The sequence below is a fragment of the Phaenicophaeus curvirostris genome, chromosome 17, assembly GCF_032191515.1.
Source record: "Phaenicophaeus curvirostris isolate KB17595 chromosome 17, BPBGC_Pcur_1.0, whole genome shotgun sequence".
NCBI lineage: Eukaryota > Metazoa > Chordata > Aves > Cuculiformes > Cuculidae > Phaenicophaeus > Phaenicophaeus curvirostris.
Window position 1 is genome coordinate 9,283,628 of NC_091408.1, and position 23,258 is coordinate 9,306,885.

The window sequence follows — 23,258 nt, forward strand, 5'->3', positions numbered from 1 at the left end:
AAATGGAAGCACAGAAGTTTGTGTTGTTTTCTGAACACTGATACCAGTGCCAAGCCATGATTACAATGTAGGACACTTAAGCATACTTCTAAGTATTTTCACTTTATCTTTCAGTTCCAAACTGCTGAGTGAGTCAAGTGAATTTCCTAAATTCATCTTAAACTGTCACTAAAGAATCACCACCCTTTCCACAGCACTACATGACTATAACTTTAGTTCAGCCTTATCATATATTTAGGGATTTCATGCTTCTAGATGTAAATAACAAAATACATGGGTATGTGTAGCAGTAAATACAACGTGCTTCAGTGTGAGAGACCACCTCCGTGTGTATGGAATGAATTATATGGGCTGGGTAAAATGGAATTTTTACTCATACAGTCTGCTTGCTCAGTAACTGTATGAAAGGTCTTGCACATCCTGGATCTCTGACTCACGGTTCAGTGTCCGTCTATCAGGAAATCCTAAACAAACAACTGAATTCCTCATCTTCTCCATATACAAATCCTTTGGACAGCGAAAAGAAATGTGAGGAAGGCATGAAAAAGCTCAGGCATGTAACACCTCCATTTAATTACTATTGCTCTCTTTAGCTATGTTTAGTGCTACGGTTTCAATACGGGGAATAATAGTTACGGATGCTTTTGCAAGCTGTTACCTTTATCTTCTTGTCTGAGGTTTTGGCTTTCCTTTTGTTTTCGTCTATCCTCTCACTAGAAGCTCGGTGTGAACCCCTTCATGTTGCCTCATCAATTCCTATTGCCATTGTATCCCCTGTCCCTCTCCTGAAGCTCGATCTATTTACTCCATCACACTTTCAGGGCACATTTGGCTTCTACTGCTGCCACCTTTTCCTGCTGCTGGAATAAATAACAGATCTTGTCTTGCAGTGAAGAAGGAAGTTGTGGTGTGGTGCGGTTGTGTGGTTGTTATAGTAGGTGACTATCATGTCTTAAAAAATGGACAAATTTTTAGGCCTGTGCGACCCTTTAGCTTCAGTTCATTGCATCGTGTACATGAAAAATGAGAGCTCGTTTTTATGCTAGGAAGTGTTGGCAATTGCTTTACTGGCAGGTTCTTTGTCCTCTGAACAGATGTGTAAGATCAAAGCTGTGGATTTATCACATGGATAATAAACTTCCCTTGTCCCTCCTTTAATGCTTTTTGGGGTCTGGTGTTTGTTAAGGTTCTGTTTTTCCCAAGTTCTAATGGAGGTTCCAAGAATTTTGCAAATTTGAGAATTGATCAGCCGTTAAACTGCTCCCAGGGCCATCCACATGTGGCCCCCAATCAGTCAGGAATGCTGAATACTATGTAAAAAGAAAGTTATTACATCTGTGCAGGAACCTGGAGAAGTCTTTTCCAATAAATGAAGCATTCACATGTCAACGTTGTGCAGTATGGAAAATGGTATCAGAGATTCCTTACATAGAATAAGCTATGCTATAGAGTTTGTAGGTGAATATGTTACTGTTACTTGGAGAATCCTTGTGGAGTGCCCAGTGTCGGGGGTATGAAAGCAGCTCAGGTCAGCAGCAGGGAACTGGTGGTTTGTGTGGCTCACTGGAACTCTTGTGTAGGTTAGTTAAAGCAGTCACTTTGTGCAGCCAAGTGCTGGACAGAGACTCTGTGCCAAGAACTCAGACATCTTTTCATGAAGAGATTATTATGCTTTTGATTTATTTGCCCAAAAAGAAAATGTGGCTCTAACGAGTAATTTTAAAATAAATAGTTTGAGCACTAAGAAATCGGCTTACCCTCTTAGATGTATGGTGACATTCCACCTAGCCACGTCTGAATACAAATAGAAACATTCCCGAAGGATTATATTTGAGCTGCAGTAACCTTTTTCTCTGCTGTGTTTGCTTGCTGTAATAGTACCCTCACAAATCAGCTCTTTAAATTATTTCTGCTGCTGCTAATCTGTTTTAGAGAATAATAAAAGTATGAAACAAATCCTTTAAAATGTTTTAGTTTTTTAAGAAAATAAAATAATGAAAATCCTTAAATACCAAAGTGCTGAAGTAGCTGAACGAGCTGACTAAGTGATGCCATTCCTGCACTCTGATTCATTGCCATTTTCTTTCTGGGGCCATAAATATAGGCATAATTAAAATGTACAGCAAAGACCTCATTTGATTGGAATTAAAGTGAATCCTATTCCCCACAAGTGTTGTACTTCACAACATCGAGTATGCACAGTGAGAAGAAATTAATTCTTACTTCCTTTACTGTTTCTTTTAAAAACATTAAAACGAGAAAGTGGTACAACTGCTTAGTGTGAATGAGCTACTGGGTCTATAAATCTTTAAACATGATAATAATAGCCAGGAGGGGAGACCAGTGTGGTGTTCAATCAGTCTCTTGACCTCAATAATGTCAAAAGCAGGTGCTAGGGAAGAGTATAGAAACAAAGCAATTGCACATGATGCTTCCTTCCACATTGGAAGATAAGTACTCCCCCAGCCCTCCTGCTCAAGGGCATCCTGATCCAGATGTGATTTCATGGGTTTTGGGTATTTGATAACTGTCAGTGGTTACCTGTCAGCCTGGATAACTTCCTCCTGAATCCTGTACAATCCTACCCTGTGCAATCATCTGTAGTGAGTAGAGCTGCAACCTAGCTAGGAATTGTATGAAAAACTATGACTTTTTAGTCTATCTCAGCTTGCCAGTCATTGGCTTCTGTGAAGCCCTCTAGTCCCCACGCTTCTGTATGCTCATTGTTTTGTAAACCTTTTTCATATTCTCCACAGAGAATATGCTCTCATATTCTCTCATCTTGACAGTCTGAAGAACAGCAGCCTCATTTTGCTCTACAGGAGCTGTTCTGTATCTTGATTACCATTGTTACTCTTCTCTAAGTTATTTTCAGACAGAGGAGAACAAAAACTACACACGATATTAGAGACGTGAGTGTACCAGTCTATGCAACACCGTAATAGTGTTGGCTCTTCTCTGCCCCTATCTTTAATAACTAAATACTCACTTTGCTCTTTTGACAGCTCCTCTGTACCCACCTGACAATTTAATCACCAATCACTTGTGACTCATAATACGTGTCCATATTATCGCTGGGTTTTTTTAGCCATATACATGAGAGCATCTTTTGATGGCTGATATAATATATGTGCCTGCCGGTCACGATGGTTTTGATTCCCTCAGAGAAGGAATATTCTTGAAAACATTCCTCTGAAAGCTACTTTGTGAGTAAGTCTGGCTTGTCAGAGAGAAAGAAAGCGCTGAAATGTTTGGTTCTTTAAGGGGAAAAACGGAAGTCCCTCTTGGCTCTCGCATTGCCATTGTTGGCTTCAAGGTGGTACTGAAAGTTCCCTTTGGATCAGTTTCAAGAACTAAGCTAAAAATGCTGCCCAGGGTGGAGCTATACAGTGCCACCTTTATGAACAAGCATTTGGGTTATAAACACTTTCTTAGCAGGAAGTATTACAAAACTTTCACTAGGGAAAGAAAATTACGTGAGCTTGTTCTTCAAACTGAACTCCCCTTCTCTTCAAGCATTTGAGTTTTGCTTTTTGTCATTGAGAAAGGGACAGAGTAAGAGAAGAAAGACAACGGCCAAACACATTTGAAATAGGCAAGAGATCTTTTACTCCATTGTACATCACTTCATGACAGTCCTGGGTCAGACAGAGAGCAGAGAATGTAGGTTTCCCAGTCCCTGCTGCTGTGATGGAATCTTTATTTCTTCTGCCCCTCAAGGCTGTGCCTGCTGGATGGCTCCCCTAGCACTTGTTACTTTGGTTCGCTACCTGTTACTGACTCGTGTATCCCAGCAGTACAGTGGCAAGATCTCAATAATTAAGAGATGAAGACAAAGAGTTGTCTAGTAATTTGATATCACAACCAAGTGCTGAGAAGAGTGGCTGCTGTGTGCTGTTCTCAATGAGCTGAAGGCTTGGAGGACATCCTTAAATCAGAATTAAAATTGAGGTCTCTGTAGAGAGCTTCCATATAGGAGGTTGTGGGCAAGGCAAATCATGACTCATGAGCTAAACTACACAAGCCGTATCACAATAGAGTTCCTTCCACTGCTGGATATGGGTTTATTTTATTAAGAGATCTGGGGGGTTTCATATTTCCCAGTCTGAAAATACTCCCCTCTGAAGTCTTTGCCATTTGTTTAAGAACTACAGATGATTTCTCTGGCTATTTCCTGATGTTAACTAGGATATCTGCATTAGATAAGTACTGTGATACTGAGTTCTTTGCTTTCTCTTCAGAACCATATTCAATTTACCTTCCTGGCCCTTGTAAAAAAGGTAGTGTCTCCTTGCAAAAAGAAGTGCTGTCTTTTTAACTGGTTAAAGCTCTTCAAGTCACCCTTTCTCGTTGATACAGCTTGTCTGGTTTTTCAGTCCCTGTGGTGTTGGTGTCTCTTTCCACTGTTTAGCTCAGTGGAATTTACTTTCATTTAATCATTCATTTGCAGCATGTCAGTGGAAAATCGGAGGCACCTGCCATTGAATTGGAAAGAATTCACAGGGGCATTCAGCTCTTGGTACGTTTTTATCTGCTGAAAGAAGTCACCAAGGGACTCCTGAAATAAGTATGCCGTTAATAATTCTCTCCTGTCTGATCTGCAGGCCTAACTGGATCAATAGCCTATAAGGACTGGGCATGTAAAATGGGATTTCCTTTCAACACTGTCATAGTAACTCAAGACTCAAATAACAGGACTGTAGAATACACGTTAGGTTCTTATGCTGTTTTATGGCAACTGCTGCTAGCAATCTGCCTGAATATTTGATGTGGTAGCTCATTTTAAGGGATTATTGTTTTGCTAAAGATTTGTATATTATGTTACACATAGCATTCCAGAACTGGAAGGAAAAATGACTTTTGGCTCCAAATAAGTTAATTTTCAAATTGATACAGACTAGAATAAATGGAGATGTAGAAAGACGTGACTCCCTTCTGTGCCTTGGGAAAATCTCTTTTGTCATGAGTAAGGTTCTGATAAAGCATTTCAGGAGAGTGAGGAATAAATAGGACTTTACATTCAAAGAACCAAAAAGACACTTAGTGTGTATTTTTAAAACACTGCCTAAATAGGTCTAATCAGCACTGAGTATTTTTAATATTAGGAGGAAGTGATTTATCTTATAATGTTTTCCTACTTTATGAATATTTTCAGTTATTTTGTTTCAAAGGATGATGGTGAGAAACCACTGGTGCTTTTAAGATACCGTTGTTTTGTACCTGCTGTTACCAGAAACAGGACACCTGTAGAGGGGTCACACGGTTAGAGCTGGGGTAGCTTGCAGGATGAAGCTCTGAAGGGATGGTGGCAAATCTGACTTTAGGAACAATGTGCTCCACTGCCTCAGAGTAACTGCCTCCTAAAGAGACCTGGAGGTTGTTCCTTGCCTTTACACTGTCCATGTTTGACTGCCTCAATCAGATATTCATTGCTTAGTAGGTTAAATCACTATCCAGGTTTAATTTTACCTATAACTGATGATTCAAGTAACTTTAGTCCTGGATCGGTTCAGCACTGAACACTACTAGTGATCTCTTGCTTGGGAAGTTCAAGACTTTAAAGGCAGTATCCGTCATTTCTAGCTTTACTTTCTCACTTGCAAAAATCTTAATGGCTGGAAAGTTTTTGTATTTTAAAAATACAGACCAGTAGGTGGTTCTTTATTTCTAGCTGTTGGCAGCAAAATCCATGACCCCCTAGGGTTACTGTCACTCTGTGAGTGTTCGCCATCAGAGCAGCACTATTCCAGGACTGTCTTAAAAGTTACAGTTCGAACAATTAAACACAATCAGTTCAAGACCTTCAAGTGCATATTGTAAAGCACTGGTGGAAGCTCCCAGACATGTCTGTTCTAGAGAGGGAAATATTGTCCCCCTAAAACAGCCTGAGGTAGAGAAAAGCCAAACCATCCCGCAGTTTTTCCCCTCTGCCTGCTTGTTCTCTCTCCCAGTGAGATTTTTCTACCTACACATTATCTGTTGCTAAAGTTAAGCTCAGCTGCCTCCCATTCTTCCTACTGGAGGTCTGGATCTCCCTGAGCGTTTAGAGTTCTTTATCCTGTTGTTTGGCTGCAGTTTGTTCACACCCACAAGCCCAGCATTTGCTTAGATAGGGTGTTGGTGTATGATTACCTGCTTTGCAAACCTAGTGTGTGCTGCTGCATGAACATGAAGAAGGGGAAGAGGATTGTTGTTTCAGCTGGTTCCACTTGCAGTGTAGCCATGTAGGAGATTAGCTGATATCAGTGTTAAGGTTGGAATAGTTAGAACAATAACTCAACAAACATATCCTCTATGTGACGCTTTTTCTTTGCTAAAGCTACTGAATTCTGACTCAGTCTTGCTGGCTCCTATTGTAGAATATCCCCTCAGCAACCTCCCTGAGCAGAGCGCGCTCTGTTAAGGGGACGTTTTCTGACTGCTCTGTACAAAACTGAGAAGGGAGCCTGAAAAAGACTGAAAATGACAGGGTGAAGTACAAAAATAGAAAATAAAGAACTAGCAGGAAAAGAGAGACTGAGTAACAATAGAGGGTGAGCAATAAATCCGTTTTGCCTTTCTAGCTCAGGAAAGTGTCCTGGAATCTGTGTTTCAGGGCACCCACTGGGTGGTCAGCAGAGCTCTTTTGAGTGTGTGAAATGAAATGGAAAACAATAGCTCAGCAGCAATTGCTTTTTTCCCTCTGATGAGGTGTTCCTTGAATTGCCAGCACGACTCCTGCTTGATTTAGCAGTGAATACAGCCAGGCATTTCCTGAAACGACAGCTCTACACGGTGCTATTAGAAATGCTAAGTGAAAGGTTCTGCTGTGAATAACGAAGGAAAGGCAGTAGGATATGGGAGTGTGTCTCACTGAAGTGTCACCGCAACAAAAGGGGGAATGAAATGTAGCACAGCTGCACAGGGGCCATCTACCCCATCTGAAAATCCTCATCTCTGCACAAATGAGTGGTAGGAGCCAACAAGACCTGTTTGGAAGAGAAGTTTCTGTTTGGAATTGTTAGACGCTGATGCCAGCGTTGTTTTTCTCCAGAACTTATCTCTTTTTTCCCTCATATTTTCTACTAAACTCTCAGCTCTATGCTCTTCATAGAGACTTTTTGCCAGTAAATGTAGACATTGTTTGTGTGCTTGGCCAGTGTCCCATTCTGACTAGTCCCCACGTACCTATATATGTGCTTACTCTTCAGATCCACTATCTCCAAATAACCAATAAATGTTTCCTTTTTAGAAAGGGTATCTTGTCTCAACCTTTCAAAGATAGCAATAATGCACATGGCTCCAAGAATACTGTATTGACTTGGCAGAAACTACTTAAGGATCTCTACTCCTCCTCCTCCCTGATTACAGCCCTAAGGAAAAAAATGCAATGACCCCTCATTTTTCTGTTAATCAGCACATTTTTTGTGGTCTTCTATTTCCTTAAACCTCAAACTGTTTTTATTTCTTCCTTGCCTCACCTTCTCCCTTCAGTAGGGTGGATATTAGAGAGAGGGCCAGGGAGACCCAAAAGGACATCACTGTGACAGATCAATTAGTTATTAGATGAGCAGTATCAAGTCTCATCGGATGCAATCTATATTTAGTAACTTGTGCTGGTTTGTATCCGGTGTCCAATACTCATTAATTGTATACTTCTGGTTTTAGAACAAAAAATTCGTACGCTGCCGAGATCAGCCTTGCAGACCTCTCGCTGTCCAGGACATGCACTACCCGATGTGCACAGGTGTAACTGATGTGTACAGGTCGGGAATTCTGGGGTTTTTGGAACAGATTAATTTTAGTCCTACACTGTAACTTAATTGAACTCTTTAGTTTTTGCTTCTGCCCGAGGTATGTTCATTTCCATTTCCAGACTCTTATTTCTGTTAACCATTTCTCAGTGTACAATGTCTGTATTTTCCCTGACACCTCAGGGGAAAGTTTCACTCCATTTGGATATCACCTACAGCGAGGTGGTATCTAATTCCACCTTTGCTAATTATAAAGCACTTTCATTATGTCTTTTTCTTTTTATTCATTGAACTTAAGACCCTTCTGTTTGTTTCAGACTCACTTGCAAGGTCAAAAAATGAAGTTTCACAGCAGTGTAAATGCTCTTGCGTCCTGCCTGCCCTTGTCACTGTGTGGAGCAGTGAGATGTGGCTAGACAAGGAAAACCATTGTTTTTTTTTTCTGTTCTCAACCAGCTCAGTCTCCTTAACCAGTCTGCTCCTCACACCACTTATGCCAGTGCAAGGGAGGGGACTGGACCATGTGGCTGATCTGTGACATGCCTGTTCCACTGGGTTTCATCCTTTGTGTGCTTTGCTTGCTGCCATGTCATTTCTGAGATGCTTCTTCTTCAGTTCTATCTGGAGCCTTCTCTGCAGCTTTGTTCATTCTTGTGGCTCTAGATTTTTCCAGGGTTGTTGAGGTGCTTGACCTGCACCTGTGCCTGATGTGCCCATCTCTGTCCTTTCCTGACAGAAGGGACAAAACACAGTATCAGATCAGGACAGGTCTAAGACATATCAGCTGAAGAGAAGGATTGCAGTTTGCCTTTTCCCTCATAATACCAATTCCTGTGCACCAACTGATACTGAAACTGAAATTATCAATTACGTATTGTGGCATGGCTCATACTTTAACACTGTAAAGGGAGAAAAAACATCTTAAAGTTTACCTCCCCCTCCCACCCTGCCTTTATGGTAGGTTTGTTTCATACACACCAGAGGAGCAATCTGCCAAAGGGCCATTTCTGCAAGGCTGTGAATACATCTTGCAGACAACAAGCAAGGGAAAGCTACAATCTTGTGAGAGAGGTAGGGGACAAAGGGATTGTTTAGGACAGAGAGCAGTAACCGCTTCAGAGCGTGAAACAAGTCCACGCAGCCATCCAGGTATGGAGTCAAGATTGCTGTACCAGACTGAAAGTGCAGGTTATAAAGAATGTAATCGGCTCTGGAGGAATCTGGGCAGGATGCCATGGATAATAGCTTTGCTTTTAGGAGGGACACCGTAACGATGATATGGTTGTCTTGAATAGTTGTGGTCATTAATAACCCCAAGTAGACAAGAGGTCTCTTTTCCATATTATCCAAATAACAGCGTTTTACTCCTACGCTCTTAGTATGATACTGGCTTCTGGGAAAACCCAATATCTGTTGTTGCAGAACAACCTTTTTAGCAATGCCTTTGTTTAGCCTCTTGCTATCCTTCCCAATGGAACTAACTTTTTCTCTAAAATGGTGCTCAGTCCACATTCCTATGGTATACTAAGGTCATATTTATACAGGAACTATTTCCATATTTCTGAAAAGCTAATTAATGCGTCTTATACCTTTTGGGACAACAGAAACTCCTCTTCGATGGTGTATGCTGCTTATAAAACCTGTGGGAGATAAGACTTTTCTAAAACTGGAAGGTAGTGGGACACGTAGACATTCTCAGCTGGATAAAACAATAAAATCAAAGAGAAAACAGGAGAGCTGAAAAATAATTTAGGAGTCCAATAACACAGTGGAGTTCAGAGTAGATGTTAAATCTTTAGAACTTTAGTCTTGCATGTCAACATTTTTAAATGTCAACAGAATAACAAAAATAACATAGATGTAAACAGTGAAACATATTATGGTGCTGGGATCTTGGCAGTCTCCTCCAATGAAATAATAGCAGGAAATTATAGAGAAAAAAATGGTGAAATCATTCTGCAGTCATTGCGTATTCATGTGAGTCTTCTAGGGTGAGATAACACTTGAGTTTATTTGTATTATAGAATGAAAGATTGCTGTTATAATTGGAAACCGTTAAATGTTTTGTAGCTCAGGCTAAAGGTTATCCAGGCTGCTGCAGCAGATATCCTAATTCTAACAAAAGATATACAGAAAGGACAGACACTATAACTGGAAGAGTAATCTAAAAATATACATAAAGCAAGAATTCTGCCGTGCTAGGCACTTGTTAGAGCTGATAAGAATTGTGGTTGTTGGTTTTTTTCCCCCCAGTCCTTCAAATATGTGAAGCTGTATTGAAACTGGATCATACCATTTTGAGATTTCACATATGCTCTTGTCAAGGAGTGCCTATTTTTCTTTCCTGGGTCATCTTTCTTGTGCCCAGGCCCAAATTCTCCTAAGGTTTAACCTTCTGTGGAAGTGTTCTGATCACAAGTACCATTAATGCTAATGAGTTATGTACGAGCGTAACAGGGGGCAATTAATTGAAGTACAAGTTTGCTCCAGAGTGGGAACATAGTACAAGACGTGGCTTATTTTGTTTTCTGCCTGTTTTTTTAGTGGGTCAAAGTCCTTGTGTGCTCTTCTGTCCTGGGTGTTGGAGGTCTACTCTTTATTTACATTAAGGTCATGAGATTGCTAGGTCTTATTGACAACTCTGTTGTTGATGGAATGAGGTGTGTTTCACTTTCTTCTGCAGGTTGAAACCAAGCCAGCTAGATAACAGTTGCAAGGGTCACTCTTCTTCTGGTTTAAGCATATCATTGTGTACAGTTCCCCATGCTGTATGATCCCATTGCTCCCAAAACAAGAAGCTCAATCCAGTAGTCCAGTAAATGCATCAGTTAGTTATATCCAGGCTGCTTAACATCCCAGCTCATTGATATACTCATTTTTCTACAGAGCTTTTAAAACGGACTCTTACTGATGGGAATTTTTACATTATAATTGGTAAAACTTGTGCTATGCTCCCCCATCATCCCCAGCTCATTTAAGTGGTCCTGGTGAGAGTGGTTATAGGATCTACCCATTCAAGGGTCTGTAAAATACAGCTGTACAATACAGCATTTATTTTACAGACTTGTAAAGGACTACATGAATCTCCCTGAGTGCGCATGTATGAATAAAGGGCAGAGAAGATGTTCATGTCTGTGCATTGAAGTAATCAAGGTCATGACACATATAATTAGTTGCAACGATTCCTTTGGAGTTTCTATGGGATAAGCTTGGCACACCCTCTGTATCAGGAGTGTCCAGGGGTAATCGGCAACCTAAACAGTAGATGCCAGTCTTGGTGAGGCAAAGCCCTGCTTCAGGGCAAAGTAAGAGTAGCCAGGATGCTGCTGGAGTTGGGTATGATGAGAAGGCTGGGACTAGCCCTGGGCAGGTGCCTTCGACGTAACACACGTGCTTCCACATTAGTCTTGTTACTCACTACCTTTCCGTGCCAGATTTTGCGTTGAAGCACGTCATGAGCTTTGGAAGGAGGGAGAAGCTCAGTGTTGTAAACGATGCCACAAACAAAGGACACTGCTGAATGGATTGATGGCAGAATGTCTCCATCTGAGTTTAAGAAAAAGAAAAGATGAAACAAGCCTTGCGTATCCAAGCAACTATAAAGCCTTATTATTGCCATGGAAGGTTATATTAGTGACACAGTTGTTGAAATGGTCCTTTTCTTGTAACTGAAGGTTGTGGTAAGAAGAAGAAGGGGTTTTCTAGAGAAACAGGCCCTTCCTGCAGAGAATCAGCAAGGAACAATTTAGAGCAGTCACGCACACACAGAGACACATACTCAAACATCTGACCAAAATAAGAACACTAGAACTCAGTTACTTCCAATATATAAATGTGAGGCACCCTTGAGGCTCTGCTTTTGGAAGGATTTATCCTATCACCATCAGTCTACAGGTAAAACAAATGGAGTATTTGACCTGAAAAGAAAATTCGCATGCTCTCTCCTGTTTGATCTAATACACCAGAAACATTTGCTGTGTCTTACCAGGCAGGCTTACAAAAGGAAATGCTCAAACCCATGTACTTAATTTATTATTTTCTTTAGTACGCAAAACAAAAGAAGTATGCGGGTATCATCTGATGCTGGATATTGTGTGAATATCTTGCTGAATATTACATTAATATGGCACTTGTATGAGGCACATAGCTTCTGCAGGCAGGATTTTCAGTTAGCATTACAGATGTATGGCTCAGTCTCAGTCTGAGGAAAGTAGGTATAAGAGACAATTTACCTGCATTTATGGTTTCAAAGATGGCCAGAGAAAAAGAACAAATTCCATGTATAATGCTTGATCAGGGAATAGATTTATAAACAAAACCCCAGAGTTTCACTGGTTTCTCATTCCAAGAGTATGTTTCCGTATGTTCCAAAGAACAGATGCCCAACAAACATCTTTGTGCAGGAAAAGGAAATATTTCCTTAAACATCCTGCAGCAAACGTGACTGCTTGAGCTTCCTTTTCCCTCTGTCCGGTGCATTTCCCTTCTTTGCACAGACAGGATCTAACCAGATTTGTAGGGTATGAACCACAGGTTACTTCCAAATTCATAACTATGAAATGGTTCATTTAGCAGGACAAAGGCCAAGCCGGCAGACACCCTGTTTCCAGCTCAGCATGTGCATAGCAATAGGAGAGTGGCACGGAGCTTTTGTTAATCTCAACCAAGCTGGCAAGAATGCTGCAAAATTAAGTCTTTGAAGATGTTTTTTCTTCATTTTTAAAGCAACAGTTTGTTCAGAAAAGCTTGAAAATCTTGAAAAAAAAAATCTTACAAATATTGAAAGACCTCCCCGGCAGTCCAGGAACTTGGGCAGATTTCCCCTCTAGCAATTAGCCTCTACACTTTCCTTTAACAGCCATTTCTTTCACAGGTTCTGCTCAGATGCATCTGTGAAAACGTTTTTCCCCAGTTTGAATGCACTTTTTAAAAAACTGGGTGGCAGAAAGGATTAGGGTATCAGGTCAGGTTGGGGCTGATCCAAGCTGCAGTGGGATTTTTTTAGTTTTAACATGAAGGAATTGAAAGCTTAGAGAGCTTCATGCTCAGAGCTGTTCTCAAAATAGTTGGGACTGACAGTCCACTTCCTAACGTGCTCACAGCACAAGACCAACCGCTGCTACTTGCTCTTTTATCTGGGACTGCAGCCGAGAGCTAAAGGGCTTAGAGGGAAGCGCCTGTTTCCCAGAGGGGACCCCACAGGCAGCCTGGCTGCAGGGTGCCCTTTGGGCAACCTCCACCTTCTTGAGCCCAAACCGTCCAGTGCTTTTCACACAAAACAGTAACCCTACTCAGGGATTGGTTTAGATGGTTTTATTTTTATATGAAACCATAAATACAAAACAAAAATAGTAAACAAGTGCTATAAATTCCTCTTCTCAGTGGGATGAGGTTCAGGCCTGACCCTGAGCACTTCCTAGTCCTGAAGTTCAGGACTAGGTATTTGCTCTTGGAAAACAAACCCTTGCGAAAAACAACCTAGACTTTTACCCTGAAGCCAGTGAGATCAGTAACAGCGTTCCCTTGGGTTGTTTTTTAAAGCACAGCAACAAGTAATACTGAAGGATGAGACTAAATATAAGAACATTTTTAACAAACGCCAGTGTTGTTAGGCGCTGACCTGGGTGAAACCTTCCATGATCAAGGAGTTCTGGTAGGATGAGACTGTATCTACCAGCACGCACACAGCGCTGGCTTCTTCCAAGAGGTCTGATTGTGTCAGTGTTTCAGATTTTCATTGTAAGTGGATCCAGCCCTGCTGTGACACAAAGCTACGTATCAAGAAGTTTGGCTTGTTAAACAAATTTCCCTTCTAAGGTGTGGGTTTCCCTCCCCCTCACCAAGACACACATTTTGGTTTGATTTTAAATGCCAGCGATGACTGCCCAGAAAGATTCAACCTTCTGGTCAGAGCCTAGATCCTGCAGCACTGCTGAAGGCTCTACAGTAAGAACACCTGCAGGTGTGCCAGTCGGTAGGCTTGTTTTGTCAGTCTTGAATTTGAGAAAAAAGGGAATTTGGGCTAATAGCTGTTGACTTATTTGCTAGACACAAGAGGGCTGAGTGCAGGTGCAGTGTGTCCGTGGGCTGAGTGACAAATAGAGTTGGACATTATAATTTAAGATAAAAATAAAGTAACCATGAAACAAATAAAGGCACCAAACCAGGTAACAAGCCAACTTTGGTAGATTTCTTGCAAAATATATGCATTTAAATACATTTACAGTTTACAAGGTTACACTGTTTAAAAAAAAAGTTGCAACGATGAAATACAAAATATTTCATTCTTGTACCAAAACTATATATCACATCATAACAACAATATTATAGCTTTTATTTAAATGTATAAGAACTGCACCTCTTGATAGAACAAAACTAATTCTAGACATATTGCTCTGCTTTTGTATTGTTTGATGGGCTCAGACCCTGCAATGTATGTGTTTAAAAAAAATGAAAGCAGTTATCTTCAAAAGGGTAAATCGTGTGCTCAATATTCAGCATCAATACTTGCAGGGGCAAGGCCTTAGTCTCCCATTAAGGTCTGTGAATGCACTGATACTGCTGGGGTTTTACATCTGCTAAGCAAAGCATGAACACAGTCGATGTCAAGCTGTCACAAACCCACAGCTATTGTTAGTTCGTAAGTCTCGGTGTAATCAGAAACTGTTAGGAGTTAATGCTCAGGCTGGGTGTGCGCCGTATCGCTGCGTGGTTGTGAGGGACCCAGGAGATCACAGCATTGGGCTCTGAGGGATACAAACACCATGTTTCCTCACTAACTCTTGGCAGAAATCTCCTTACGGTGATACAGATGCTGCCATGGTGTATAGCAGAATTCTGTGCTGATTTAGAAGTACAAGTAATCCGCAAGGAAGAGTGTCACACAACCCTTAGCCCCTCCTTTAAAAATGTTTTTCCCTGCAGTATAAAAGGGAATGATGTAGGCTAGTATTGCATGCTGTGATGAAGTTCAGCAGGTGTTGAGCTCAGAAAATGAGTTAAGTTGCTCAGGGCATGTTCCTTCCAGTCTGCACAGTGTGACCAGGGCAGTATGAAGGAGCCAAGAAGTGTGAGAGCCACAACTTCACAACTCCTGACTCCCCTGTGCAGAGTCTCAGTCAAGATATTTGTGAAAATACCTCCAGCAATTTCTTTGTCTGATTTGTTAAATGAAGGAAAGCACGCGTTAACAAAGTTATGGTTGGAGCCAATCAAGTGCATGTCCGACTGAATATACGATTCAAAACTGGCAGCAAGGGGGGCCCAGCAAGAAGGCCATGAAAGCCATCCGTACCCCGGCCACCAGAATCCAGGGCAATTTTCATGTTCCCAGTCTCCTGTAGTGCAGATGAGAGGATGCAGAGGGATGCCCCACTCGAGCCAGGACACACAGAGATCTTCCAGGTCTCTGAATCCAGTTCTTCAATAATGCTGGCACTGAGTTCATATTCAAGTAAAAACAGAACAGAAGCTGATGAAGAAGGGATAAGGAACCTTAAGGGGCAGCCTAGTGTAACCTGCTTTGTATTCCACTAAATGACAACAACTTTCAAAACACATCAACCCACACGCTCCTTAGGAGGGCCTGAAACAAGTGGAGAAAATCAAATACCCTTCCCCAAACAGAAATTTGCCCGCGGGATTAAGGATCAAGGTTAGTGTCAGGGTTTAGACAGAAGCCCTACTTTAGTTGCCTGAAGAGAAGAACAAGCCCCCCTGACCAGTGGAAGTCCAGCAGGCACAGCCAAGATGCAGGATCTCAGGAGAGACAAGGGAGAAGGGACGCTGCTCCTCGGTGACAGCACACACCATCAGCCTGGTCCCAACAGCCTGGCAGTGCCCTGGGAGGCACCGGCAGCAGGAGCAGGGGCAGAGTACTCACAGCTCTCACGGTCAGGGTGCTGCGGCGGGGGCCAGGCAGGCAGCAGTGGTGGAGCACAGACAGGGCATCCCAGCAGCTGCAGCTCTCCCAGGCCCCTCGGAGCCCCCCATCACCCCAAAAGAGTGGTCAGTAACTGGGGCTGCTGCTTCACGGGCTGTTCAGAAGGGTCTCGAGGCAGGAGAGCGCTGCTGCTCACAGAGAGGCTCCCAGTAAAGCTGGCAGCCGTCCATCTGTGCCACCAGGGAGCCAGCCTGCCCGCTCAGACATAGTTCTTCTTGTCGTACTCGCCGTTGGACGTGGGCCGCCGCGGCGCCGAGTACTTGACGGGGAAGGAGGTCTCGTCGCGCTGGGAGCAGGAGCAGCAGCAGATGAGGCAGCCCCCAAAGAGCAGCAGGGCCGTGGCCGCCCAGCCGATGTAGAGCGCGGCCCCCATCTCCCGCTTCTTGGACGACGGCACCGTGGGGTCGTAGAAGTCGCTGATGACGATGTTGGCGAACCAGCAAAGAGGGATAAGGACCAGGACTCCGCAGAGGATGTAGATGGCCCCGCCGGCGATGACGATACGGGATTTCATCTTGCCGGGACGGATGCAGTTGGTGCACTGGGCGCCCACCACGGTGACCATCAAGGCCACCAGCCCCAGCAGCGCCACGATGACGGTGAGCGCCCGTCCCGCCTGCACCTCGGCCGGCAGCGCCAGGATGGAGTCGTACACCTTGCACTGCATCTGCCCCGTGCTCTGCACCACGCAGTTCATCCACAGCCCTTCCCAGATGGTCTGCGCCACCACGATGTTCACGTCGATGAAGGCCGACACCTGCCACATGGGCAGCCCGCAGGCCAGGATCACCCCGACCCAGCCCAGGATGCCCAGCCCCAGCCCCAGGATCTCCACCGCCGCCGAGCTCATCCTGCCCCGCTGCTCCCGTGCGGCTGCCCCGCCGGCTCCCCGCGCTCCGCTATTTGAGGAGACGCCGGGCGCCCTCCCACCGCCCGCCCCCGCGCCTGGCCCGGCCCCTCCGCCGGGGGGGAACCCCTCGGGCACCGGCCTTCGTGCCCCCCGGCTGCGGCAGCGGCTCCCGGGAGAGAGCGGGGCTGGAGGCGTCTCCTCCTGGACCGCGGCCGCCGAGCTTTGCCCTTTTAGTGCCGTTAGCCGCGTGTTTCCTATTGCTGATCAAGCTGGGCACTCAGGGAGCTGTGGGTATCCCGGTGATCATAGAATCATAGAATCACTAGCCTGGAAAGGACCCACTGGATCATCGAGTCCAACCGTTCCTATCAATCACTAAACCACATCCCTGAGCACCTCATCCAAGAGGATGCGTGTCTGGCCTCTGCCAGCCTGGGAGAAGCTATTTGGGTGCCCAGCTGCGTCCTGCTGGCTTTCTGAGCTGCAAGTTCAAGCACTGGGGTTGATGTATGGCCAGAGCATCGTTTCCCAAAACGGAATGTGCTGACATCCTTCTCTGGCACGCTGAGATGGCAAAGAGTAAGCAAGCACCACCCTAAACATGGAACAGATTCGACTACAGGATCTGCACATCGTCTGTCAGTAGTAACAGTCAGGTTCTTCATAGAATCACCAGATCACTGGATCATCGAGTCCAACCATTCCCATCAATCACTAACCCATGTCCCTCAGCGCCTTGTCCACCCATGCCTTAAACCCCTCCAGGGAAGGTGACTCAACCCCCTCCCTGGGCAGCCTCTGCCAGTGCCCAGTGACCCTCTCTGTGAAAAATTTTTTCCTAATGTCTTAGTTCAGTCCAGGAAGAATAATCGCAATTAGCTTGCACCAGACATCAAACTCCTGTTTGTTTTGGTTTTGGAGCCTAGAGCAAGGCATTCCATTCAAATATGTTGCCTCAAACACTTCAATCTTCATTTTACTGTTTTAATTGCTCAAGAACGTTTCAAATCTTTATGGTTCATCAGCGGGTTAAGTGCCTGTATCCAAAAGAGTGGGTTTGCAAGAGTTTTCAGGCCACACAGATATTGTAATTGCTACAGTCTCTTCATGGACTGCTGGCCTCTGGGATTGTTCTTGAATAGTAACTTTGGAGCAGCCGTGCAGCCAGCGGCAGCTCAGAGCCCCTGGGTGATGAGAGTGGTGACGGTGCAATCGCTGCTGCTGTCACAGCTGCAGCAGAAACGGAGCAGACCCCCCCACTGCTGCCTCAGGGGAAGATGCCAGCCAGTGTCTTGTCGCAGGGTGGCCTGAAAAAGGCTTGTTCTGATTTAACCTGGGATTAGTTTTATCTTAAATAAATTTAGGTGTTTTAGATAAAATGGAAAGTTATGCACATGCTGACTTTTGAACTGGTTTGGCCTTGGTTTCGGTTAGCCCAGAGTGTCCCCTCAGTGTAGAGGAGATTACAGAACTAAAAATTACACATTTCCTGCCTCGATGTAAGCAGTTTTCTCTGTCGTACAGTAATTTACAGCATGTAGTGTGCCCTGCAGAGATTTGTGATGGGAATATTAAGATTGATATGAATGCAATATGAATGGAAAAGTCCCTGTGTGAAGCAGCAGTGATGGCGAGTAGAGGTTAAAGGAATCACCCACATCGACAGCTGCAGACGTGACGGATGGGTTCATGCTGAGCAATTCCTTGCTTGCATCCTGGTGACTCTTCTGCACAGGACCCAAGCGCTGGCAACAGGAAGGTGGCAATGAGGTCACAGCACACTGGATGTGGCCCTTCACTTCTTCTTTTTCCAAGCAGAAGACAAACATCTGCCCCCCAAAAAGGCAGAAAAGGCACCCAAAAAAGAGGCAGAAGAACATCAGCAGCTTGTGGACCATCACAATATGGACATGCCAACACGACGGCTGCAGCCTCCCATTGATTATCTCTGCCTGAGGAGCTGTAAACATCTCTAGCATGGAAAATGTCTTCCTAACAGAGGTGGCCTGGAAAACAGAGTTAAGAGGAGTTATCTCCTCTTCCAGCTGTATATGAAATACATACAGTTTACTTCAATTATTCAAAACTGCAAATTCCAGTGTGCGAGTCCAGGAGGAATGTGTGACTGGGGCTGTGCAGTCTGTCAAACCAGGGCTGCTTACCATCACACAGAAAAGTCCCTGGTGTCAGAGAGAGGAGAATGTGCGAAAGAACCAGCCACAGAGACAGCTCTGTCTCGGGGTGAACAGGAAGGAACCCAGAACACAGGCTGAAACTGCATAACATCTGTATTTATGATGATAATTATGATTATATAGAAAACAGCACAGAAGAACAATTAAAAAAGGGGGGAGAAATGCCAGTTATCTTAGCCCATAAGCACAGGAAAGCCCCACCCTTGCCACTTGCCTGGGAGCACGGAACTCCAAATTTCCTCCGATAACTGGCTTCTGTGTGTTGTTGTGCCGTCCAGCAGGCATTCATGGCACAGCTGCCCAGGGCTTCAGGCTGAGAACGGAGCCCAGTGCATGGCTTGTGTTCCCTCTGCAGCCTTTACCCCACCTTCCCTTGTACCTGTTACCGGGCAACTGATTCCTACAAATCACTTAATCCAAGACAATTATTTCTCCGGGGAAATCATGCTTGGTAATCACAGGGCAAGACAGCCTTTCTGTCTAGAGGCATTGCCATTCCTTGTATTTCACCTTAGTCTGTTTGTTTCTTTTCCTTAGCCCAGGTATTAGCTTTTATCCCAGCTACTAGCAACAGCTTCAGTTTTTATGACTCTATTCCCTGATCCTGAAAGTCTGTTGCATAGACAACCCTTCGTGAACCATTGGTTTGAGGTGCTCGCTGCGCTGCTGGCCCTGGTGACTTGGCTGGTGCAGCTGTCCAAGGGCCCCAGCAGCTTCAGCACCTTGTGATGGTGTCAATGTCACAACACAAGGAATTAATTTATACTCCCAGAAATTAAATTATTCTAATTTCTTAAAAGGAAACATAAATCAGCATGATGTTTTTCTTGGGATGTTAAGTAAAGAAATCACTACTTACTAGATCAAATCCTTGCTGGTAAAGTCTGGAACCTTTCAATTCAAAGGCATGATGTTCTTGCAGCAAAGTAAATCATTAACAACTGACCAATTATGTCATCACATCTGTTACTGCCCCAGCTACATATTTATTTAATTATTCCAGGGGGGATGCGCCGGGGGGCTTTGCAGCCTGCAAAAATGGGCGGAAGTGGTATTCAAGCTGAGAACAATTGCACAGAAGCCATACCATAGCAAAAGGGGCTTTGGGATTAGAGGTGATTGTGTTTTCACTCTTTTCCTGATGTAATCAGGACAAATACCAGGCACAGAGTTACCGGGAGGGCTGCTAAGGGGGCTCCAGGCTCCTACCAACATTGCTTGTCCTGGTGTAGGCACCTCATACCATGGTGCAGAACTACTGTGCCCAGCCCTCCAGCCTTCCTAGGGCTTTGCTCAGCCCCACAGCAGCCCCCCTAGCAATGTTTAGATTGATTTGCCTTTTGGGACCTGAAAGTAGTCTGTGGAGCAAGCTCGGTTTAACTTGAGTGTCCTTTCCCTACGTGCTTCTGCTCCTTCTCACCCCTAAAATGTTAAGCATCTGGAAGACAGAGGGGAGAATGGTAGCAAGCTTATGCACAAACCCAGTATTGTTTGCATGAATAAGAGAGTATGAGTCAGAAAATGAATGAAAAGCCCAGTGACCAGACAAAAGCAAAGGTGAAGAATCAGGAATCCTATTAGGGATAGATTTTGTGCTGTATGTTGCCTTCTAATTAGTGCTGAAATACAGCCAAGGAGATTTACAGATCCAGAGGTGTTAGTCAGGGGCTGCTCTTTATTTAGAAAGCTCGTATTTTCTCAGTGAAGATCACTCCTTCCTAAATTATCATTTATAATGCAACTCTCTTTGCCAAGAGAAGAGATGTAATTGGAGCTTGAGTGCACACACCACCTTCACCAAAAGACAGGTCTCCATGAAGTTCTTGAATGTCAGCAATGCCTCTGTGTCTTAAGACCAGCATGACACATTGGAAGACTGGCACACAGGAATGAGTCCGTGTCAAATGAGTAGGTTGTTGCAAAATGAAAGTGCACAATTTCACCATAAAATTTAACTCAGGATCATTTCTTTTCGAAATAAACTGAAATGGTTCACATGAAATGATCACTTCCACTTTTAGTTCATCTTTTGAACAAAGAGAAGCAATGAATGATTTAAAAGCAGAACCAGGATTTTGCAAGAGGGACCAGTAATGCTCTGTGACTTGTGCTAATAACGTAGGACCCGACACCTTTTTTAGTACATGTGTTGCTACTGCCTTTTGGGATTGAGAAACAGATGCCCACGCCACTGTTCTCCACGCCACTGTTTCCCCTCAGAGATGACGTGACAAGACTCATGTAGAAGAAAGGAAGGAAACATATGCAGTTGGAAAAACAGTGAAAGGCTACCAGTTTGCTTCCAGCCTTCATATATTTGCTTCTGTATATCCTTTCCCAAAGATGCCCTAGCCCTGTATCAGTCCCTGCTCTTTACCCACACCTTCTGCCTGGGCTTTTTTTGTGACCTGCCTGCCAGTCACATAATTCCACATCAAGAGAAAATGAGTTGTGATAAACAGTCATTAGAACTGAATTTCACACCTCCCTGCTCGATTTCCTCTACACTCAAACCTCTGGATCAGCGTTTGAATCTTCCTCTCTGTTGGAACTGATCTTCATACCCTTATGTCTTGTTGAAGCACCCTCCTGATGGGAACATTCCCAGACACTGCTGCTAAACCAGCTGGGCTGCGCTGGTGAGCTTCAGCACCTCATGCTCTGGATTTGGCTTTATGAGGATACTGTGGTGTCACTGGACAGCCCTAACCCTATGTTAACGACATTTTGGGACAGTTAATGTGATGAACAACGTCCCTTTCCTGTCTGTTGTTAAGCACCTAAACAACCCGATAATCCCACTCACCTGGAGATTGCACTGAATGTGTGTTTAAGCCATGTCACTTCAAATATTTCTCTTTAATGTTATGGGCTGCTCTTGAGAACGTATTAAAGCTTGGACAGGCAAGGGAAACGCTATAGGAAATATACATTGTGTCGTGCCTAAGGGTCCATTCTGTCTCGTTTCCTATCAGAACTGTAGTTTAATTTTGTCCTCTTCCAAAGTTAGCCTCCTTCCATGGATTGTGGTGTACCAGGATCCTGCTAGATCTCTTTCCCATGTAATTGTCATTTTGTAAAGAACAGCGTCAGCAAGGAGAAATGCCATTGTTTTAAATATACATTGCAGATGTTGAAAATTATTAATAAGGACATGACCATGAAGTGACTGAAAACTGTTCAGGGCTGGTGATGGGAAATCGATCCCACTGCCCTTGTGTCCCAGGAAATTTGCATTCCTGAGAATATATGAGAGGTTTGGGACACCTCCTCCGACTACAGGAGTGACTAATTCTCAGCAGTGGTGGTTTTGGGAATAGTAGTCATCTGTTTTGTCAATCCTGATTCTCTTCTTAAAAGTGCAGCTGGTTTCCAGGCAGGGGAAGGATGGCTGTTTCTAGTGAAAAGATAAAAATACCTATTATTCCAGAGAAATTGTTTAGATTCTTCTATTGCTTCTTCACTGCCATTATTAGCACCTCAAAAATGGGGGAGGGGGGTGGGTGGGGGGTGTGCGCTTGCAAATGCAAAAGAAACGCTTGTGTTCCTCTGAGACTGCTATAATTCACACGCAAACCTCGTCTCCTGAAGTCCGTTGCTAAAAATGCATTCCTTTTTCTGGCAGCAAGGGAAAATACTTATCTGTTGCAGATTTTCTTCTGGATTACTAAATAACTTGTAAAGTAGCTTGTGTCAATAAATCCTGGTGTATCCTCAGATACTGGCTTCCTGTTCGTCTCCTGCCAGCGCTCAGCTCTGAGTTGCTGTCTTTGGAAGGGCTTGCAGTGAGACTGGCTTTCAGTGGATCTGACAGCTCTGACTCCCAGTGCAGCAAGTCTGCAAAACCAGCGAAGACTGAGACATCAGTGTCGTTCGCCTTATTAGAGATTCCATAAGATAAAGCACTACACAGAGGAGTATTTTGATCAAATCACCAGTTTACCAAATACGAACTGAGATCGGGAAGTTCACCCTTAAATTTCTGTCTATCACCACACCCAAACACTAAAAATTAGCTGAGGAAATATCTAAGTGACGATATCCGATATTCTGCCTATTTTTCTGGTACTCCCTTAAAAACAATGTCATCCAGAGCTTGCAACTCTGCAGTATTTATTTCTGAAAGGTTTGACCCTGGAGCCATGGACTCTAATTTAACAGAGTGTACACAAACATTCTGAATCAAACACAAACATAAATCTGACAGATATGAAGATTTATGCATATGCCTAATAATAAGTTGTTTAATCATGACTTGAGTGATTTTATCTCCAGGGAGGACTGAGAGAGTTCAAGGTGCTTAGTGGCTCCCAGCGTTGCTCTCATCGCTCAGCTGTTACAGTGATCACACATAATTTTAGGCTTAATTTCCAAATATTCAGCTATGTGAGAAACAGACTTAGTTGAAAGAAAATCAAGTTAAAAAGGATCTCCTTACTGATAAGAGATGGTTTTATTTTGTCTAAGCAGCATATCTTCTATTTTGTTTTAATTTAATAGAAATAATGCTAAGGAACATCGTAGGGTTCAAAACTCAA

General features: G+C 43.7%; 2 protein-coding genes across 2 annotated transcripts in view; both read right to left on the reverse strand.

Annotated features, from left to right (window-relative positions):
- Nucleotides 1-23,258, reverse strand: part of PPIL2 (peptidylprolyl isomerase like 2) — a 158,047-nt gene that overhangs the window by 132,438 nt on the left and 2,351 nt on the right. The gene's annotated exons all lie outside the window — the stretch shown is intronic.
- CLDN5 (claudin 5) lies at nt 13,902-16,543 on the reverse strand. The gene has a single exon (XM_069871118.1). It carries the CDS (start codon nt 16,523-16,525, stop codon nt 15,875-15,877), a length of 651 nt encoding a protein of 216 aa, XP_069727219.1. The 5' UTR covers nt 16,526-16,543; the 3' UTR covers nt 13,902-15,874.

What these genes read in the sequence shown, in the direction of transcription:
- CLDN5 (XM_069871118.1), bottom strand. Translation starts at nt 16,525, where the DNA reads ATGAGCTCGGCGGCGGTGGAGATCCTGGGGCTGGGGCTGGGCATCCTG.